The following is an 18,793-nucleotide window of genomic DNA, read 5'->3' on the forward strand; positions in this document are numbered from 1 at the left end:
ATCGTGACCACTGGAAGCACATATACATCAGGTAACAACCATCGCCGGTGTTCTGACAAACCAACCCAACAACCATTTTCATCCAATTTACCCTTACTTTCTTTCCACATACTCAATTCTTTCTCTGTGGCTTCAGCTTGAAGGGACTTCACACTCTCTATCGTGTCTTCACATATTCCAACATCACCAACCCATCTTGCAGGGCCTGCAACATACATTCGAGTTGTAACATCTTTTGCTGTTTCTTTCGCAACTTCGTCAGCAAATGCATTACCACAACCAACATCATCTGTAACTTTCTTGTGGGCACTGCATTTCACAATCGCAACTTGTAATGGCAAGGTCAATGACTCAAGGAGATCATTCACCAACTGACCATTCTGAATCTTAGTTCCATGCGAAGTCAGGAACCCAAGTTCTTTCCACAAGCGCCCAAAACTATGGGCCACGCCAAAGGCATACTAACTGTCAGTATATATGTTCACTTTCATTCCTTTCGACAACACGCATGCTCGTGTAAGGGCAATTAATTCTGCTGCTTGAGCCGAATTATGTGGTATACGTGCAGTTTCAACAATCGTGCGCAAAGTCGTGATAGCATATGCAGCAGTCGTATCACCTTTCGGAAGTTTGAAGCACGAACCATCCACCCATAAGGTACCATCACACTCAACCAGGGGAGTATCTTTAAGGTCCACTCTCCCTTTTGTTTCTTCTTCTGTTCTAAACAGACAACCATGTTCAATCTCATCTGTGTCTGCTGAAATCGGCAGTAAAGTAGCTGGATTCAACGTGTTGCACCTCTTTATGTGTACATGACTCGCTAATAGTGTCAACTCATAACCTGACAATCGAGCATTAGTTAAGTGCTGTGTCTTGGTCCTGTTTACTAACGTGTCCACTGCGTGTGGAACCATCACAATCAACGTGTTGTTCATTACTAACCCAGCAGACTGTCGAATAGAAACAGCTGCTGCCGCTGTGACTCTCAAACAACTTGGCAATGCCTTGGCTACCGGATCCAAAATTGATGAAAAATACGCGCACGGACGCTGTTTGTCTCCAAAAGACTGTGTCAGCACTGACAATGCACAACCTTCTTTCTCGTGAACATACAACGTAAAGGGCTTACTGTAGTCGGGGGTACCCAACACAGGGGCTGAACATAATGCATTACGCAATTCCGAAAAACTTTTCTGACACTCTTCAGACCACGGGACGGGATTCGGGGTATCTTTACATGTTAATGCTATCAAAGGTTTTGCCAGCAAAGAAAAACTCGGGATCCACTGCCTACAGTATGAAGTAATACCCAAGAAAGCACGCACTTCTCTCTGTGTTCTTGGCACGCTCAATTGTGCAATGGCCTGAATTCTTTCTGGGGTCAGTTTCCTTCCCTCTTTCCATAAGAGATGGCCTAAGTAGGTCACTTCTTGTCGACAATATTGCAGTTTTGAGAGAGACACTTTGTGATGAAAAGTAGACAAATGACGCAACAACGACAATGTAGCTTCTTTACAAATCTCCTCAGTATCCGCGGCGATTAGTAAATCGTCAACATACTGAATAAGGGTAGCACCACTAGGTAGAACAATTGTATCAAGCTGCGCTTTTAAAGCCTGACTGTATATTGATGGACTTTCACAGTAGCCCTGTGGAGCGCGTTTTAAAACGGAAGCTTCGACCTCCTAGATTAAAACCAAAAATATCCCTGCTCTCCTCTGCAATCGGGATGCTAAAGAAAGCATTCTTTAAATCGACCACTGAGAACCAAGCAGCGGAAGCTGGAATCATAGTTAACAAGGCAGTTATATCAGGGACAACTGGAAACTGTGGCACAACTATCTTATTGACCTCTCTAAGATCGATCACAAATCTGTAAACAGGTTGCTGAGAAGGGTCAGTACGTTTTAAAACAGGCAGAACCGGACTATTGCAAACGTTGCCTCTTGTCTCTTCAATTACATCCTTTTCAATCAAGTCATAGATGATCGCTAACAACGCTTTCTCACCTTCATTAGAGATCTTGTACTGGGGAATGCGTGGCAATTTAACATTGGCTTTCAAAGTGACCACGTATGGCGGTATTTCTAAGAGACCCACATCATTAAGACCAGAAGCCCAAAGAACATCCGGAAGAGATGACAATTCAGCTGGCAGTTTATTCTTCGACAAATACATTGGAGAAATCACTTCCCTACCCAGTGTAAGTTGTACTCCCGAGGGGGAACAATATAATTTTGCATGTAACCTCTTTAACAAATCCAATCCTAACAGGTTCTCACCACAACCTGTCGTTAGGATAAGGGGTGCCTTCAGCTCACAAGTTCCAACAGAAAGGGGCATTGCACTAGAGATCGGGTTCCTAACCGGGGCGCCAGAAAAACCTACTGAAACATTCATTCCGCCAGACAAAGGCGCGCCAGGGAGTTTTGAGTGCATAATAGAAATCTTTGCAGCACCAGTATCCAATAGAAAAGACTCTGATACACCACCTGTAGTCACCTTGACATACGGTCCACTCTGGTCCACTGGCACTGAAACAACTCCCTCTCTCTGTCTATGGCTGTCCTAGTAATCATTACCTTCCGCATTTTCATCTTCCGCATAATAGTCATCGTTATAGTACTGAGCTGTCCTACCAGTTGCATTGGCTTGCTGATCAAAACTATTCATCGTATTTTGAGGCGGAAGAGGACGCGCGTTCTGGGGAACATTCCCACGCCCTCTACCTCTAGGAGCTTGCTGACCACCTCTACCTCTCGTGCCATAAGCATTATTTGTACTCTGCAACAATATAGGACAACTATACTTAAAATGACCTTCTTCTTTACAATACGAACATTGATTGGGACCTACAGGAACACGCGGTTGGGAATATTCGAACCTTTGCATGTTTCTTTGAAACTGCTGAGGTTGCTGATAGTTACTCTGACTACCGCGTGGTGGGTAGGCCTGTTGTAACAGAACCTTCGTTTTCAATTCTTTTGTTTTCTTGTCTGCTTTATCTTTCTCATCTTTATCCCTATTTTCGTAATACTGTGCAGTAGCCAGTATTTGTGCTGAAGAGGAAACAGCCCAAGAACTCTCAGAATCTTTCAATTTCTTACACAAGTCGGGAAGCAAATTATGCACAAATTTGTCAACAAATAATCGTTGACCACCTTCCGTACTCATATCTTGTCCACTATGGTCGATAAAAGTTTCTTCGAACCTGGTGAAGAAATCGGACACTGACTCATCTTTCTTCTGCTTGCATGCCGATAATTTATCCCAATTCACCCGCATCGCGGGCATTAAAGTTTTCATATAATTAATTATTCTACCAGGGAGTTCTGCTACCGCGGGCTCAGGCTTGGCACCACCAACTTGTCTGGTGTCTGCAGCAATGATGTTAGCCCATGTGTCACCTAGTTCAGCAGCATGATCTGAATTACGAATCAATCCCCACAAAGGCTGCGGAACAACATTCCCGAACAACATATCAATGTCAGCTAAATTCATGACACATGATTCTGCGGTCTGTGATAACTCCTTATAATATCCTGCAGGGTTTTTACGGGGGTCAGGCAATGTCTGCTTAAGCGCTATTACTTAAGCTCGCTTCCATGGCACGTGTACCCAAACACGCTGAAAATGTGGCTGAACAGGTGGGTTAGCATTTAAATCACCAGGTCTCCAAACTGGAGGAACCTCACGCATCGGATATTGGCGTGCTTTTACCTTTTTCCCTACAGGGAACTCCTGTTCGAGCAACGACTGATGACAATCCCCATTCCTGAAGGACAACAATGTCGTAACTGCTCTATCGACATCGGGACCCACAATCGTGCCTTTCTCAAAATCGAATCGTACATGACACAACTCCCGCGGGCTTGAATCTAGACCATGATCTTCCAATTCCTCACAGAGGAATTCACACATTTTCTCGAAAACCTATCTCTGTTTTGGTGCTTCCCATTGATGAAAAACACTTACAACAGATTCCACATCATATCTTGAAGGAAAAACAATCCATTTATATGCCATGCGGTCTAATACTTCTTTCTCTTCAGAACCTGGCAGCTGACTACGCAACTGCGTACGTTGTGAACCAGGGGTCGTACTAGATGACCCAAAGAGAGGTGATATAAAACTAGTGACCGCACTAGCTATTCGTTGTCGTAAAGAAGGTGAAGTTGAGGCAAGAACAGGGGGAAAGACAGAGGGAAGAAAAACGGGTGCGGAGACAGGTACAGGGATCGTATCAGGAAGAGCGCCGAGAGAGGCAGCTGATGTACTAGATCATGGGTACTCACAAACTTTCTCTCGGGGGCCAAATTTACAGTGTGGTTTGTGGCTGAGGGCCGCACCGGTGGGGGCGGGGGCAGTGGGGGAGGAGGCGGGGCTAGAGCAAAAAAAAAACTATGACCATGAGGTTGAACACAGGCCCCTGCAGCGGACGCCTTCGTCCACTGAGCCACCAGACCCGGCATTCACACATCTTTATCTATCTATCTATCTATCTATCTATCTATCTATCTATCTATCTATCTATCTATCTCACGCTCCGTCTCCCTCTCTCTCTCTCTCCCTCTGTCTCCCTCTCCCTCTGTCTCCCTCACTGTGTCTCCCTCCCTCTCTCTCCGTCTCCCTCCCTGTCACCCTCCCTCTCTCTGTCTCCCTCCCTCTCCCTCTCCCTCTCTCTGTCTCCCTCCCTCTGTCTCCCTCTTGTCTGTCTCAGTCTGTCTCCCTACCTCTCCCTCCCTCCCTCCCTCTATCTCTCTCTCTCTCTCTGTCTCCCTCTCTGTGTTTGTCTCCCTTTCTCTGTCTCCCTCCCTCCCTCTCTCTCTGTCTCCCTCCCTCCCTCTCTCTCTCTCTCTCTCTCTCCCTCTCCCTCTCCCTCTCTCTCTCTCTCTCTCTCTCTCTCTCTCTCTCTCTCTCTCTCTCTCTCTCTCTCCCTCCCTCCCTCCCTATCCCTCCCTGTCTCCCTCTGTCTCCTTCTCTATCTCTCTCACCGTCTGTCTCCCTCCCTCTCTCCATCTCCCTCCCTCTGTCTCACTCCCTCCCTCTGTCTCCCTCTCTCCGTCTCCCTCCATCTGTCTCACTCTGTCTCACTCACTCTGTCTCCCTTTCTCTCTGTCTCCCTCTCTCTCTCCGTCTCCCTCCCTCTCTATCTCTGTCTCCCTCCCACTCTCTCTCCGTCTCCCTCCCTCTCTCTATCACTCTCTCTCTCCCCCTCTGTCTCACTCACTATTTGTCTCCCTTTCTCTGTCTCCCTCTCTGTCTCCCTATCTCCCTCTCTCTCTCTCTCTCCGTCTGTCTCCCTCCCTCTCTCCATCTTTCTCCCTCCGTCTGTCTCCCTCCCTCTGTCTCCCTCCCTCTCCCTGTCTCTCTCCGTCTCCCTCCCTCTCTCTGTCTCCCTCTCTCTCTCTGTCTCCCTCTCTCTCTGTCTCCCTCTCTCTCTCTCTGTCTCCCTCTCTCTCTCTGTCTCCCTCTCTCTCTCTGTCTCCCTCTCTCTCTCTGTCTCCCTCTCTCTCTCTGTCTCCCTCTCTCTCTCTCTGTCTCCCTCTCTCTCTCTGTCTATCTCTCTGTCTCCCTCTCTCTCTCCGTCTCTCCCTCTCTCTCTGAATCACTGTTTGTCTCCCTTTCGCTCTCCCTCCCTCCCCTCTGTCTCCCTCCCTCTCCCTCTGTCTCCCTCCCTCTCCCTCTGTCTCCCTGTCTGTCTCCCTATCTGTCTCCCTCTGTCTTCCCCCTCTCCCTCTCCCTCTGTCTTCCTCCCTCTGCGCACTCTGTCTTCCTCCCCCTGTCACCTCACCTGCTGCTCTCACTCCCTGCTGCCCTCCGTCACCTCACCCTGCTGTCCTCCTCACCCTTTGACACCTCACCCGCGCTGAGACAGCTTCCGAGAACACACACAGCCGCCGCCGCACCCAAGTACTTAACAGGTGTTTTAAAAACCATTCACTTGTTAATGAGGCTTTATTGTATTTCACCTCTTCTTAGCGCCCCTGCATCAGGGGCGCTAAGAAGAGGTGAAATTCAACAAAGCCTCATTTACAAGTTAATGGTCTTTAAAAGAAATCGCCCGGGCCCCAGAAGCTCCACGCTGCTGCAACCGGCGATGTAAAAAACACACAGGTATGATGTCTGTAAGGTCCGCGGGCCGCCACGGAAGGCTTGCCGGGCCGCCGCCGGCCCGCGGGCCGTACTATGAGTACCCGTGTACTAGATAGAGTCGCAGGGAGCGCAGAAGAGACAGGTAGCGAAACCGGCGGCCCTTGAGAGGGCTGTGCCGTAGGGATAGGAGCCGGCTGAGGAGGAGCTGGCGGCTGCGGGAAGGCTTGCGGCAAATTAACTAGAGGCTGTACATTTAAGGGTTGCGGAGGTGCTGTAGCACTCTGCGCATACGGGGGGGGGTGAACTCAGCAAATGTGACATTAGGGGATCTTTCTCCTTTTCTTTTGACGCATCTTGCTGAAGGGGCGGCAAAACTGGGTAGCATTTATCAATCACTAGTTTACGTTGCCTGCGCAGCTGCTCATTCATTTGTTCTTCTTCATTATCTTTAAACTGTAAGGCTGCTTGCATTATCAACATACCTTTCTCTCTTTTATTTTTCTTCGCTAATTTGATTTCTTTCTGTTTGATTCTTTCCGCCTATGGCGAAAGGAAGCCAAACATGGCCGGCCGGGCTTTCTTTTTAAATAATTTAACCTCTAGATTATCCAAAATCTCTGTGTCGAAACTACCATATTGGGGCCATTTTAAATCACCATCTTTCCTGGTGTATCGGATCCATACTTCATTGTACGTAATGGGGCCCACGCCATGTTTTACATAAAGCTCATAAGTTGGAGTTCCAATTGGAGGAACCGGACACGAATCCTCTAATCGGGAGTCCTTATTATAACCCAGACAAAACAAATTTCCAAATATACTAGAACCAGGCATCTTCGCTCACTAGTCTAGTTTCAAATGTCAAAGGATTATCGAATACGATAATCTCGTGAATACACGAGTCCTTCGGCTTTGGCACTTGCAAGTTCCAAATCAAAGCGATCCCAAAGGGATACCAAACTAAGAACCAAACTAAGGACTGGGAGACGCTCCACTTATACTTAACTGAGGTATCGATGACGTCACCAGAAGACTCGTTAGATCGTTTCGCTCTACCAAATCATCAAGGGTCCAAAACAGGGCGATAGTCAGGGCAGCAGTCCTTCGTAGCCGTCGGGACGCTGAGAACCTCGCAGTAAAGACTTTCGGACCACGTCGACATGCAGGGGTCGATGAAGTGGCGGCCTTCCTCCAGAATTTTCACACGAAGCTCCTCACGAACCTCTGGCTTGGACCGGTACCGCTGAAATCGCCCTACGTTGGGCGCCAACTGAAGTACTGGGTTTTTCAAAACCAACCCAGCGGTGCCAGGGAACACACCCGAAGACTTCGAGTTCTTCCTGTTTCAGACCACAGAAACACAGTCTCTTCTAGATGAAGTCAAAGATCGTATTTATTGGCTGCAGACCAATCACAGGTATCCGAGAAGTACAGCACGGTGTATGTTCTCAGGAGACTGCTCCCAACCAAAAACCAGTATTTTCTTATATACAGAATATTACGCTCTGGGCAACACCGCCCCTATTTTACAAGTCGTCGTTCACATATTTTCGCTTCAAAGAAAGAGCACAGTCATGATGATAATCCCACATTTCAGCTCGGTCAGCACATCATTATTTACCCAGCGAGGCTCAGAACCCTCATCGCATACACGGTGAGTTCATCGGGGAAACGTGACAAAAACACTCGTACATACTGCATTAGTCATTTGCGGTGCGCTGATACCAAAATCGGTATGGTAGGACCATGCTACCAACATGGTTCCGAAATTTACAGTAGCACAACAGAAGGTCCTCCTGAAGAGGCAGTCGTATCGGAGGATCGATGGACATATTGAGTAGCTCGGGATACCAGTACCTTTGAGCCCAATCCGGAGCCACCAAGATGACTTGGGCCCGGTCACGCCTGATCATCTTCAGCACTCTGGGCAGAACTGGTATAGGCGGAAAGGCGGACAACAGACCGCAACTCCACTCGCGACGAAAAGCGTCTCCGAGCGAGTGCCGCCTTGGATATTCCAACGCGCAGAACTGCTGACATTGCGCGTTCTCTTCGGTGGCGAATAGATCTAACCAAGGCTCTCCCCACTGTAGAAAGAGACCTTGCGCCACGTCCGAGTTCAGACGCCATTCGTGATCCATCATGCACCGGCGGCTGAGTTCGTCTGCTCTGGCGTTCAGAGAGCCCGCCAGATGTTGAACCACCAGGATGATGCCCTGATGTTCCAGCCATGTCCAGAGGCGCAGAGCCTCCTGACAAAGGGTCCACGACCCCACCCCGCCTTGTTTGTTGCAATACCACATGGTGGTGGTGTTGTCCGTGAACACCTGCACAACACTTCCCCGGACAGAGGGAAGGAAGGCTTTCAGTGCAAGTCGGATCGCCCTCAGCTCCAAGAGGTTGATTTGGAGCGGAGTCTCCGCCGGAGACCAGAGTCCTTTGATCTCCGCCTCTCCCATATGGCCCCCCCATCCCAGGAGGGACGCATCCGTCACTACGACATGCTCCGGTTGGGGTAGGGAGAGGGATCTGCCGCTGACCCAATCGCGATTCGTGAGCCACCACTGCAGCTGGTTCGCAGTGCCCTCCGAGTTCAGGACATGGTCGGACAGGTTGCCGCAATGCTGGGCCCACTGAAACTTCAGGTCCCACTGCAGAGCCCGCATCCGCCACCTGGCGTGAGGTACCAACAGGATGCAGGAGGCCATCAGCCCCAGAAGTCGCAGCACCAACCTGACCGAAACCCAGGACAAAGGCCGGAAGATGGAAATCAGGGTCTGAATTTTCCGGACCCGCTGTTCCGGCAGATAGACCCGGAACTGCGCCGAATCGAGAACCGCTCCGATGAAAAGGAGCTTCTGGGAGGGACTCAGGTGCGACTTCGGCACATTGATGGAGAACCCCAGCGAGTGCAGGAGGTCGGCCGTAGTCTGGAGGTGGAAGACGACTGCCTGGGAAGAGCCCGCCCTCAACAACCAGTCGTTTAGATAGGGGAAGACTGGAACCACCAATCTGCGCAGATGAGCTGCGACCACCGCCATCACTTTCGTGAACACCCGAGGGGCACTGGTGAGGCCGAAGGGGAGCACGGTAAACTGAAAATGCTCCTGGCCCACCGTGAACCGCATGGGAACGCCGGTGGGCCGGCAGGACGGGGATGTGAAAATAAGCGTCCTGCAAGTCTAGCGCTACCATCCAGTCTCCAGGGTCTAGGACAGCCAGAACCAGAGCTAAGGTGAGCATCTTGAACTTCTCCTTGCGGAGGAAGGCGTTGACGCTACTGAGGTCCAAGATAGGGGGTAGGCCCCCTTTGCCCTTCTTGGGAACCAGAAAGTAGTGGGAACAACAACCACGACCTACTTCTGGACCAGGAACACGCTCGATGGCCCCCTTGGCCAAGAGGGCCGTAACTTCCTACTGTAGAAGGTTCAAGTGAGCCCCCGACATGCGGTGGTACTGCTGTGGCATGGCTGGAGGGGTCGCCTCGAAGGGGAGGGAGTAGCCCCTTTGGACGATTTGCAGTGCCCCCCTGTCCGATGTGATGGAACGCCAGTGGAGCAGGTGATGGCGAACTCTGCCTCCCACTGGCGTGGAATGGGCCTGAAAGCACGGACTAGGAGGGTTTTGAGGCGGATGCTGCCGGGGTAGATGTGGACTGACCGGTACGTTGTCCCCCTGTACCGCCTCGGCGGAATCCGCGACCGCGTGGAGGTTGGTTCTGTGGCCTGTGGCTAGGCAGACGTGAGGGGGCGCCCCTTCCTTGGCCACGAAAGGGGCGAAAAGCGAAGGTTTGCGGGCGCGGGCCGAGAGGCCCAAGGACTTAGCCGTAGCCCGGGAGTCCTTAAAGCGCTCCAGCGCACTATCCGCCTTGTCGCCAAAAAGGCGACTGCCATCGAAGGGCATGTCCATGAGGGTGCTCTAGACATCTCCTGAAAAACTCGTGGACTGCAGCCAGGCGTGGCGGCGGAGCACCACTGTGGTAGACATCGCCCTACCCAGCGAGTCCGTAGTGTCCATTCCACATCGGATAGCGTGCCGTGCTGCATGCCGCCCCTCTGCAAGAGCCTTGGCGAGCCGTGTCCGGGCCTCCTCCGGACACTGGGGCAGCACGTCCTCCACCGTATCCCACAGGGAATGGGAGTAACGGTCCAAGAAACGAGCGGTGTTAACAGACCGAAGTCCCAAACTAAGGGAGGAGAACAGCTTGTTATGTTATGTTATAGGGTATTTCTTAAGCGCAAGGCTACTCCACAGATTGTCCCGGCGCTAGCCTGACCCCAGCACAGAGAACGAACCAAAGTAACTGCCACACTATTTTTGAAAAAGCCAGGTCTTCACGCCTTTTCGAAAGTTGAGAAGGTCGCGTTCTTGCCGCAGCATAAGAGGGAGGCTATTCCATAATCTTGCTGCGATCACCTGAAAAGAGCAGCCGCCCTTACGAGAGAGGAGAAATTTGGGCACAAGTGTTAGTTGTTGGAAAGACCGCTCCGGCCTAGCCTTTGCAGTCGAGGCACGACTCGGAATCGTGGTCGGCCCCAAGGCAGTAGAGGCACCGGCAGTGGTGGTCCGTTACCGACATCAGTCGGTTACAGGAGTCACAGGGTTTAAAACCAGGCATCCTACCGGCACCAGAGTCGAGTCGACAGAATAGACCAAAAGAGTCAAACGGTTTAGTCAAAAAATGACTAAAAGGGTATGCTCTTCCCGGATCGGTGCTGTCTGGCGCGGAAAAAAGAAGAACTGACGTCAGCGCGCGAGGGCGGCGTCTAAGTACTCCGACGACGTCATACCGGCACACGACGACGGACGCAGAGCCGCAGAAGACGCCTAGCGAAGCGCAAGGGTATTGCTGACGAAAAATCTTTCCGGAGCCAGCCTGACGCCTGGGGATATTCTAAGGTGAATCTAACTAACGTGTTTCTTTCAGATGCAGGCATGTTGGCTGTTGTAGCAGGAGAGGAGGAGATGGTAGACTGGTGCTCTTGTCGGTCGATACATTGTCTACTAGATCCATGGCCCAAAAGGACTGGTCTATCTACTGCATCACTGATTGGGAAGGCTGTCTCAGTCTAAACATCAGCTCCCCGGAGTAGCACTCATGTATCCCGAACGGGTGCTGAAATTGTTTGTCAGGGATAAACAGCCCCAAGGAACACACTGTTCCTGTGCTTTCTTTAAAGCGTTCCAATGTGGAGCCTCCCTTCTCTCCGAAGGGGCAAGACCCATCGAAGGACATGTCCATTACAAAGCTTGTACATCAGCTGAGAACACAGTGGACCTCATCCAGGTATATTAACAAAGGACAACACTGGTACCAGCTGCCCTGTCAAGGCAAACTATGCACCATGCTCACACCTATTTTGAAAGTCTCCACTGCTTCCACAACCATACCAGATGCTGGGAAACACACATGGGGGTGTCCTCCCATTGCTGAAGAAACCCCCTGCGGACCTTTCAACTCTTGCCAACTACAGACCGATATCCCTGTTACTATTCCCTACCAAGGTCGAACAAAAATAGACACCTCATCAAATATCTCAACGATCACCAACTACTCAAACCACTCTGTCTGATTTCAGACCCAACCACAGCACAGAAACTGCCTTGATTGGCATCACAGATGACATATGCATGACCCTGGATGGAGGAGACATGGCGGCCCTCATCCTCCTGGACCTCTCTGTAGCATTTGAGACAGCCTCCCACCCCATCCTTATCCAACACCTACTCAACATCAGAATCCAAAGACACGTACTCCAATGGCTCTGCTCTTTTCTGACTAGAAAGACCCAGACAGTTAGCCTGGTACCACACACCTTGGAGGACCTCATCTGCAGAGTTCCGCAAGGATCCTCCCTGAGCCAGACTCTCTTCAAAGCATACATGATCACTCTAGCCAGCATCATTCGCTCTCACAACATTAACATCCTCTTTTATGTCAAATAGCTCAATCGGACCATCACACACAAGACACCAAGTACCAAATCAAGTTCAACGACTGAAATCGCTGCTGGATAAAGACCCACTGTCTGAAGCTGAACAACAACTAGAACGAAATCATGACCTTTAGGAAGAATACTTCACCATGGATGCCACATAGTGGCCAACAGAGCTAAGACCGACACACACCCAACCACGTATGCGAAGAACTTAGGGATCATCATCATGAATGGCAAGTGAATCACCACCTCATGCTTCCATACCCTAAAGATGCTGAGGAAGATTTTCAAAGGGCTCTCAACTAGCACACACCCTTGCCACAAGAAAGCTGGACTAAAAGAGCACCCCCATTCAGAACACAGCAGCCAGATTCACACACAACCTTCCACGCTGCACTCATATTACACCACACCTGAAGGAACACTGACTCACCATACATAAACAAGCACAATTCAAACTCCTCACCCACATTTTCAAGGCACTACATAACACTGGCCCAGCATATCTCAGCATTGCATCTTCTGTCACAAACCTTCCAGACACCTCAGCTTGGCCGAACTCCTACTTGCACTTGTCTCCTCTCATACAGAAAACCAAATCCGGCGGTCGAGCCTTGACCTACATTGCTACTAAAGTATGGCACCACCAGACACTACACATAAGAACCTTCTCCTCTGTTCTTGAATTTTGCAAGAAGCTGAAGACCTGGCTTTTAGAGAAGTCCAACTAGGCCATAGGTTTGACAAGACTCACACCTGCCAAGTGCAAATATACCCTTAAGGGTGATAATGCACTCTACAAATCTGCATTACATAACAAAACAAAGGTCACCAGACCTGCTTGGAAAACCTACTTGACTGCATCCTGTTCATCATGTATTATTGGGCCAAAAAGGCCCCAAAGTCCTCTAGGACTGCTGGTAAGATATTGCTGGGTTTGTGGCCAGCTCAACAGACAGACTGTTACAGATCGCAGTGCCAGACCAGCAGAAGAACACATACATTTATCATAGGTATCTATTATTTTTGAATGGCCTGAACAAAAAGGCTCTATGGGGAGGGTGCATGCTGAGAAACTCTGGTCACCTGCCAGCACAGGTGGGCAAACACATGATTTCGACTAGGTATTCATCAGAATATAGGTGGGCCTGCTGGCCCAGGCTGTAGAATTTCCATCAAAAAATGTGTTTTGTCTCAATGGAGGGCAGCTATAATCCTGGTACTTCAGCTGCTCTTCGAACCACAATAACAAATTAGTCATTTTCTTCCGCTGGAGGAACATGAGGTGAGGCAAGCTCTGCCTCATGAGAAATATCAAGCCTACTTGCATTCCGCAAGTCAAGTTATAAGGCATCATCTGTGTAATGACGGGGGTAGCAAGACTATCTCCTTTACAAACATCATTAAGATCCTGTGGTGCACCCCACTCTGGCACAGGATGAGGGTCAGAGCCAAAAAAGAAATCGGAGCCTCTGTTGATAGCAGCTGCTACGCAGTAAAAGTGCAGGGCTAGTGACAATGCATGATAACGAATCATGCCTTTGTAATCTTACAAGTTGACATTGGTCAAGCTCAGTACCGGATCATACTTGGAAAATGGCAGTCGAGGTGTTTGGAACCGGCGTTGATCGCGGATATGGAGAACAAGTCTGTACCAGAGTTGATACCAGTCCCAAGTGGACAGACTGCGCTGGAAAGGACTGGCCAGTAGCAACCCAATCATCGGCCCTTGAGGTTCTATGTGGCCTGTAGCTGCACCAGTCGAAGCTAGTAGCACACTGAACATTTCCAGCATGGCATCTCTGAAGGTGTTGATCTACTGTGAGGTTAACAATGGCCTAGGACACAAAGGGAGCATGAGAATCAAACTGAGGGATCGGCTCCAAGGCCAGTGAACTTTATCAAATGCAACTGACATTTGACACCCTTGCAACATCTCTTTGGATTCAGAGTAAAGGGTCGAGTTCCGCTTCAATTTTTTATACTTGCATTTGAACTTGGATTTGCCACAGGGCTTCCAGCAGCGAGTGGGAGCAGGACCTGCATGAGGGCTGCAACTTCTTTTTGTGTTCGATGACACACAAATTCATCAATGGAGACACAGGACACCACCTAGCGATGTACAGGAGCACTGCTATGAAAAATCTCCAGATCCAGTTTGGCACCTCAGGGATATTATAGGGTGAGGAATCTGTTGTATTCATCAGAACAATATATTGCAGTCTGTGGGCATACGATACAGTGCAGTGTTTAACCTTGCATGTACTTTAGAGACGTATTCAAACAAAAAGAACTGTTAACAGCTAAATGCAATTAATACACATTAAACAAGATTCAATAATTAAGTCTCGCTCTTACCTGCACAGCCACCATCCTTTTAAGAGAAAGATCTTTTCCAGATTGCCTTCCATCATTAAGCGAATTACCACCAGAATCAACTGGTAAACTACTGTCTGCATATAAGAATAAATTGTCTCCATCTGAGCTGAAATGAGGATTTGGTGGATGATAAGCATCATCATATATTTCTATTAGATCCGGTGCGATAACTGTAGAGGCACAGTCTCTATCAAATACTACTTCTGTTCCATATTCATGGATAACAGTCTCAGATTCTTCAACAGAGAATGACTGAACGTCAATGATATCTGGTATTGGTGCTATGAAAGTGTTTGTCTGAAAGTAAGGCTCAGTAGACATGGCTGGCAAAGCAACAGGACGGGCAAAACAAAGCGCAGATTTTTCTACGCTAAAAAAGAAGGGCGCAGGTTGAGATTGCATAGTGGGAATTGAAATTTCCGATATGTTTACAGAGCTAATGCTGTCACCAGTGAAAGAATCTTGCATCAAACTATTGGAAATTAGCGGAATGGTGGAGTTATGGACAGCTTCAGACATAGGCTTGAATTCTTTTGCCCCTGGGTTTAAAGTCCAATGGCTTAGGACTGAAGCATTTTGTGCACTGTTCAGAGACATAGGATTTGATGAGGTTTCACTATTGTTCTCTTTTAATCCCAAACTCTCAGGTAGTCTAGCTGCAGATGTCTCTGACAAAAAGCTATGCTTCATCAATCCAATTAGGTTGTCGTCAATCATTAAAAAATGGAATGACTCCAGCAAGAAAGGCTTTAATCCACCCGCTTCCTCCACTATCTTCTTAGCCTCCAGAGGGAAAAATTCATACTCCCCCATAAATTCTGCGCTGTCCAGTTCCAGAGGTCCATGTTTATCTAAGATTTGAAAGAAATATCTGGTGAAGAAAAAACAAATAATTAGAAATAAGCTCTTTGTCTATTTTCTAAATACTTGGATATAATAGGTTGGTTAGACTTTTCATTTTATATCCAGACTTTCCATGAGAAATGAAGATACATTAAAGACAGACAAAATAAGAAAAAACCATTAAAATAACTGCAGAAAGAGTGATTTGTGCAGCAACAGGACAGTAGTATAAATAGGAAACCTCAATTTAAGGATTAAGCATGTATGTTCAGACCACAGCGAAAGTTAATGGTGTGGGTACTCAGGGAATCTTATCAATAGACATTAAACATTTTGTGCATGCAACTATAATTAAATCTTAATAAACATGCAACCCAGAACAACTGAAAGTATGTCACAAACAATTAAAGTATATTCTAACAGTCACAGAATTTAAATTCTCATAACCAGTGTAAGGAAATGCCTCTTTTTGTATGGTCACTCCCAGATTTGTCTGCTGGTTTTTCAACTCAGATAGCACTAAACCTTCGTGCCAGGGCCCTGACCCCAAAACGTGTATGTTAAATTGGCTATACCCAACAGGCACAGGGTAGCGTACCTGTATGTCCCTAGTATATGGTACACAGGGCCTGTAAGTTAACGAGTCACACCAGGGACTGGAGCATTCGTTTGTGGCACTGTGTGTAACAAAGGTAAAACAAATCTCACAGTCTGCAATTGCAGACTGGAAAACCAGTTTTTAACTGATAATCAGACTTTGCCATTTATAACCATGCTAAAGTCAAATGTTACCCTGACACGTGCAAGTCCCTTCGATAGCAGGCCTACTGAGTCCTAAGGCAGTGTGTACGATATTTCATGGACCGAACATGTTTTCATGTGTTCTGATAGTAAAAAAACAAAACTGCTGTTTTTACTGAAGAAAGACGTTGTCACCCCGTTGGTGAGTGCAGGATTATACGCTGACCCCTCAGCAGTGCTAACTCCTGAATGATGCTACCAAAGTTAATACTCCAAGATATCAAACAACTCATTACATTAATGCCAATTTGGTCTTCCCAGGAAAAGAGACAAATAAGGGCCTGCACTGGAGGCAGGCGTTGCCTCCCTCCTGCCAGAAGCCACACGGGTGTTGGCCCGAAAAGCAAGCTTTAAAGCTGAAGGTGCCTTGAAGAGCAAATGGGAAACACTTGGGAGAGGGGCAGCCCCACTGTTTAGGCAGAATAGCTGGCATCCGGGAAGGAGAGGGGAAACATGTTGTCAAACCAGTTTTTTCAGGAGCATGTAGCACCCTTGGTAGCCACACCTCTGGGTTGAGCTAAGGAGCACTCATCGCTGAGAGAGGGGTTCTGCCATCTTGGGAGTGGGCTGAGTGGTGCATTCCCAGGAAGTGGTCATCAGGAGGGAGGAAACCTGGTAGCCTATTGGCTATCTACAGCATCCTACCCGGAAGGGACTTTTCTTAGGGAACCTCTGGCACCTAGATCTTGTATGGACTGGAGAAAGGACCAAAGAGAGGGGAGGATGTAGCCTAACATCTAGGGCGGTCGATCTCAAATCTGGGGAGCCGGGCTTGAGTCTACGCAATGACGCTCAACATCCTGTGATTCTGGGCAATCACTTAATCTCCCATGCCTAACAAAAATGTATGTGTCCTTGTGTAAGCAACTGGTGCTCATGTAAAGCAAACTGATACCCGATACCTTTGGGTTAAGTTAGCGCTATATAAAATTCCGGGGGGGAATAAACGACTGCCCTGATGCACAATGGAACTGGAAAAGAGAGGGTGCCTCCACGTGAACTGTACCTGCTGAATCTTATGGCTAGCAAAGGAGAGGGACTGTACCCTCTGTATCCTGCTCAAGAAGCCATCTCCAGAGCCCAGCCAAAGCCAAGAATTTCAAAGGGTTAGCTGACCTTCTGTTCACAGCACAGGGACACAACAACTGAGAAGCCTGCCGGGGCAAGTTGGTAGCCCAGAATCTTCAAGCTGCAGCCAACCACCACTATGTAGCACCATAGACTGGGACCCGATGTTCCAAGTTGCATCAGGATTTGCTGAACCCGGGACAGTGATTGGAGTGTAGCTTTGTGGTCCAGAAGCCGAGTTATCGTCCAGTAAAGGATTTGACTGCAGTCACAATATAGGGGAACTGCTAGCCAGTGGCAATTGGACTTATATATCCCAGCACCGGGAAGAGTTTGAGGGATGTCAACCCGTTGACCCCGACCATCTAACCCCCTTCATTGATCTAGAAGTAGCCAGAGGCAAACCTCGTCGATAGCAATGCATTCACAGCATACTTGAGTATCGTCAATCTGTTATCCCTTGCATTAGGACCACTTCTATAGTATCCATTGCAAAGGGGATATAGTGCCTCGAAATGCCCGACGACTGCCTCACCTGTAAAGGTAACTTATTCTGAGGGCCTTGCTGGTCCTCTTGACTGGCTCCCTACTGGATTTGTTTGCCTAAAGTGACTGTAAGTGACAGTTATACAACTAACCCAACTTTTCGGTGAAAAAGTTTCAAAGTATCAAATTTGTTCAATTTGTCAGGGCTTGTTTACAGATGAGCAAAACGCTTTGCTTTACTATACCTAGTAAATTCTATATCTCCAGAAACGTCTGATGGATATTTTTCCTTGTGTGTCAAAAATACAGTTTATTTTTATAAACTGGTGTCTGATTTCTTTGGTTTCTTGTGCATTTCCTCTTCATTTGTTTTGGTGCCGTTTAAATGTTTTACACTTGTTCCTCAGAATATGCCTCGCTGTTCAGAGCCATAGATAGCCTGGGTTGAGCTGAAGGTTTGACAAATGAAACACAAGGGTCCTAAAGGAGTTGGCAAGTGTATTACATGATGAGTTCACACTGCCATACCATATAATATACCCATTTGCTCACAACCAGACTATGTGCTTCTAAACAATGGAATTACTTTCAGAAGACATAAGAAAGAAAAAGGTTTTCACCGCTTTCCATAGTCCTATTTTTCTTTTCACGTTTCCTACGCATCACTAAAGTCTTCCAAAGATGCAAGTAGATCTGCGGGTACAGTAATGCCATCCTTTGAATCAAGCCCAAAGAACCATACATTTGAAGTGTCACAGGCATCCATGCCTTCCACTCTGGTAGCTTTAAATATCAGTGAAGCTATTTGTTGACTTTATACAAGCATTTGTTATTGGTTTCAACTTAGACACGGATGGAGACTTGGTGAGAAAAATCTACGATTTTTTATAAAATGTACTGCAGTAGTCATAAGATGGATGTACCTAAATATACTAAACCTGTACCCGAAAATCAGATCATGGTCATCATTGACCTTGCCTGATACAACAAATCAAAGTCTGATGCTATGGTGGTGAAAGAAAGGTGAGTTTTCTCCGATATTGTTGCAAAGAAATATAACTAACGCCCACTGGAAACTTAGTAGCCGAGCAACCACCTGCTTTTTAATCAGAGCTTAAAAACCCTGTTTTACTGAAACTAAGCTACCACATCCTAGTCAAGGGCCTACCTTTATCACT

General features: G+C 48.0%; 1 protein-coding gene across 3 annotated transcripts in view; it reads right to left on the minus strand.

The window, feature by feature from the left end:
- Positions 1 to 18,793, minus strand: part of LOC146801783 (E3 ubiquitin-protein ligase TTC3-like) — a 1,211,260-nt gene that overhangs the window by 487,325 nt on the left and 705,142 nt on the right. For all 3 annotated transcript variants that reach the window (XM_085621275.1, XM_085621274.1, XM_085621273.1), the window contains exon 33: positions 14,397 to 15,288. In XM_085621275.1, coding sequence (XP_085477401.1) covers positions 14,397 to 15,288 — 892 coding nt within the window. The remainder of the gene's footprint in view (positions 1 to 14,396; positions 15,289 to 18,793) is intronic.

Source organism: Triturus cristatus, chromosome 8 (genome assembly GCF_964204655.1).
Source record: "Triturus cristatus chromosome 8, aTriCri1.1, whole genome shotgun sequence".
Lineage (NCBI taxonomy): Eukaryota > Metazoa > Chordata > Amphibia > Caudata > Salamandridae > Triturus > Triturus cristatus.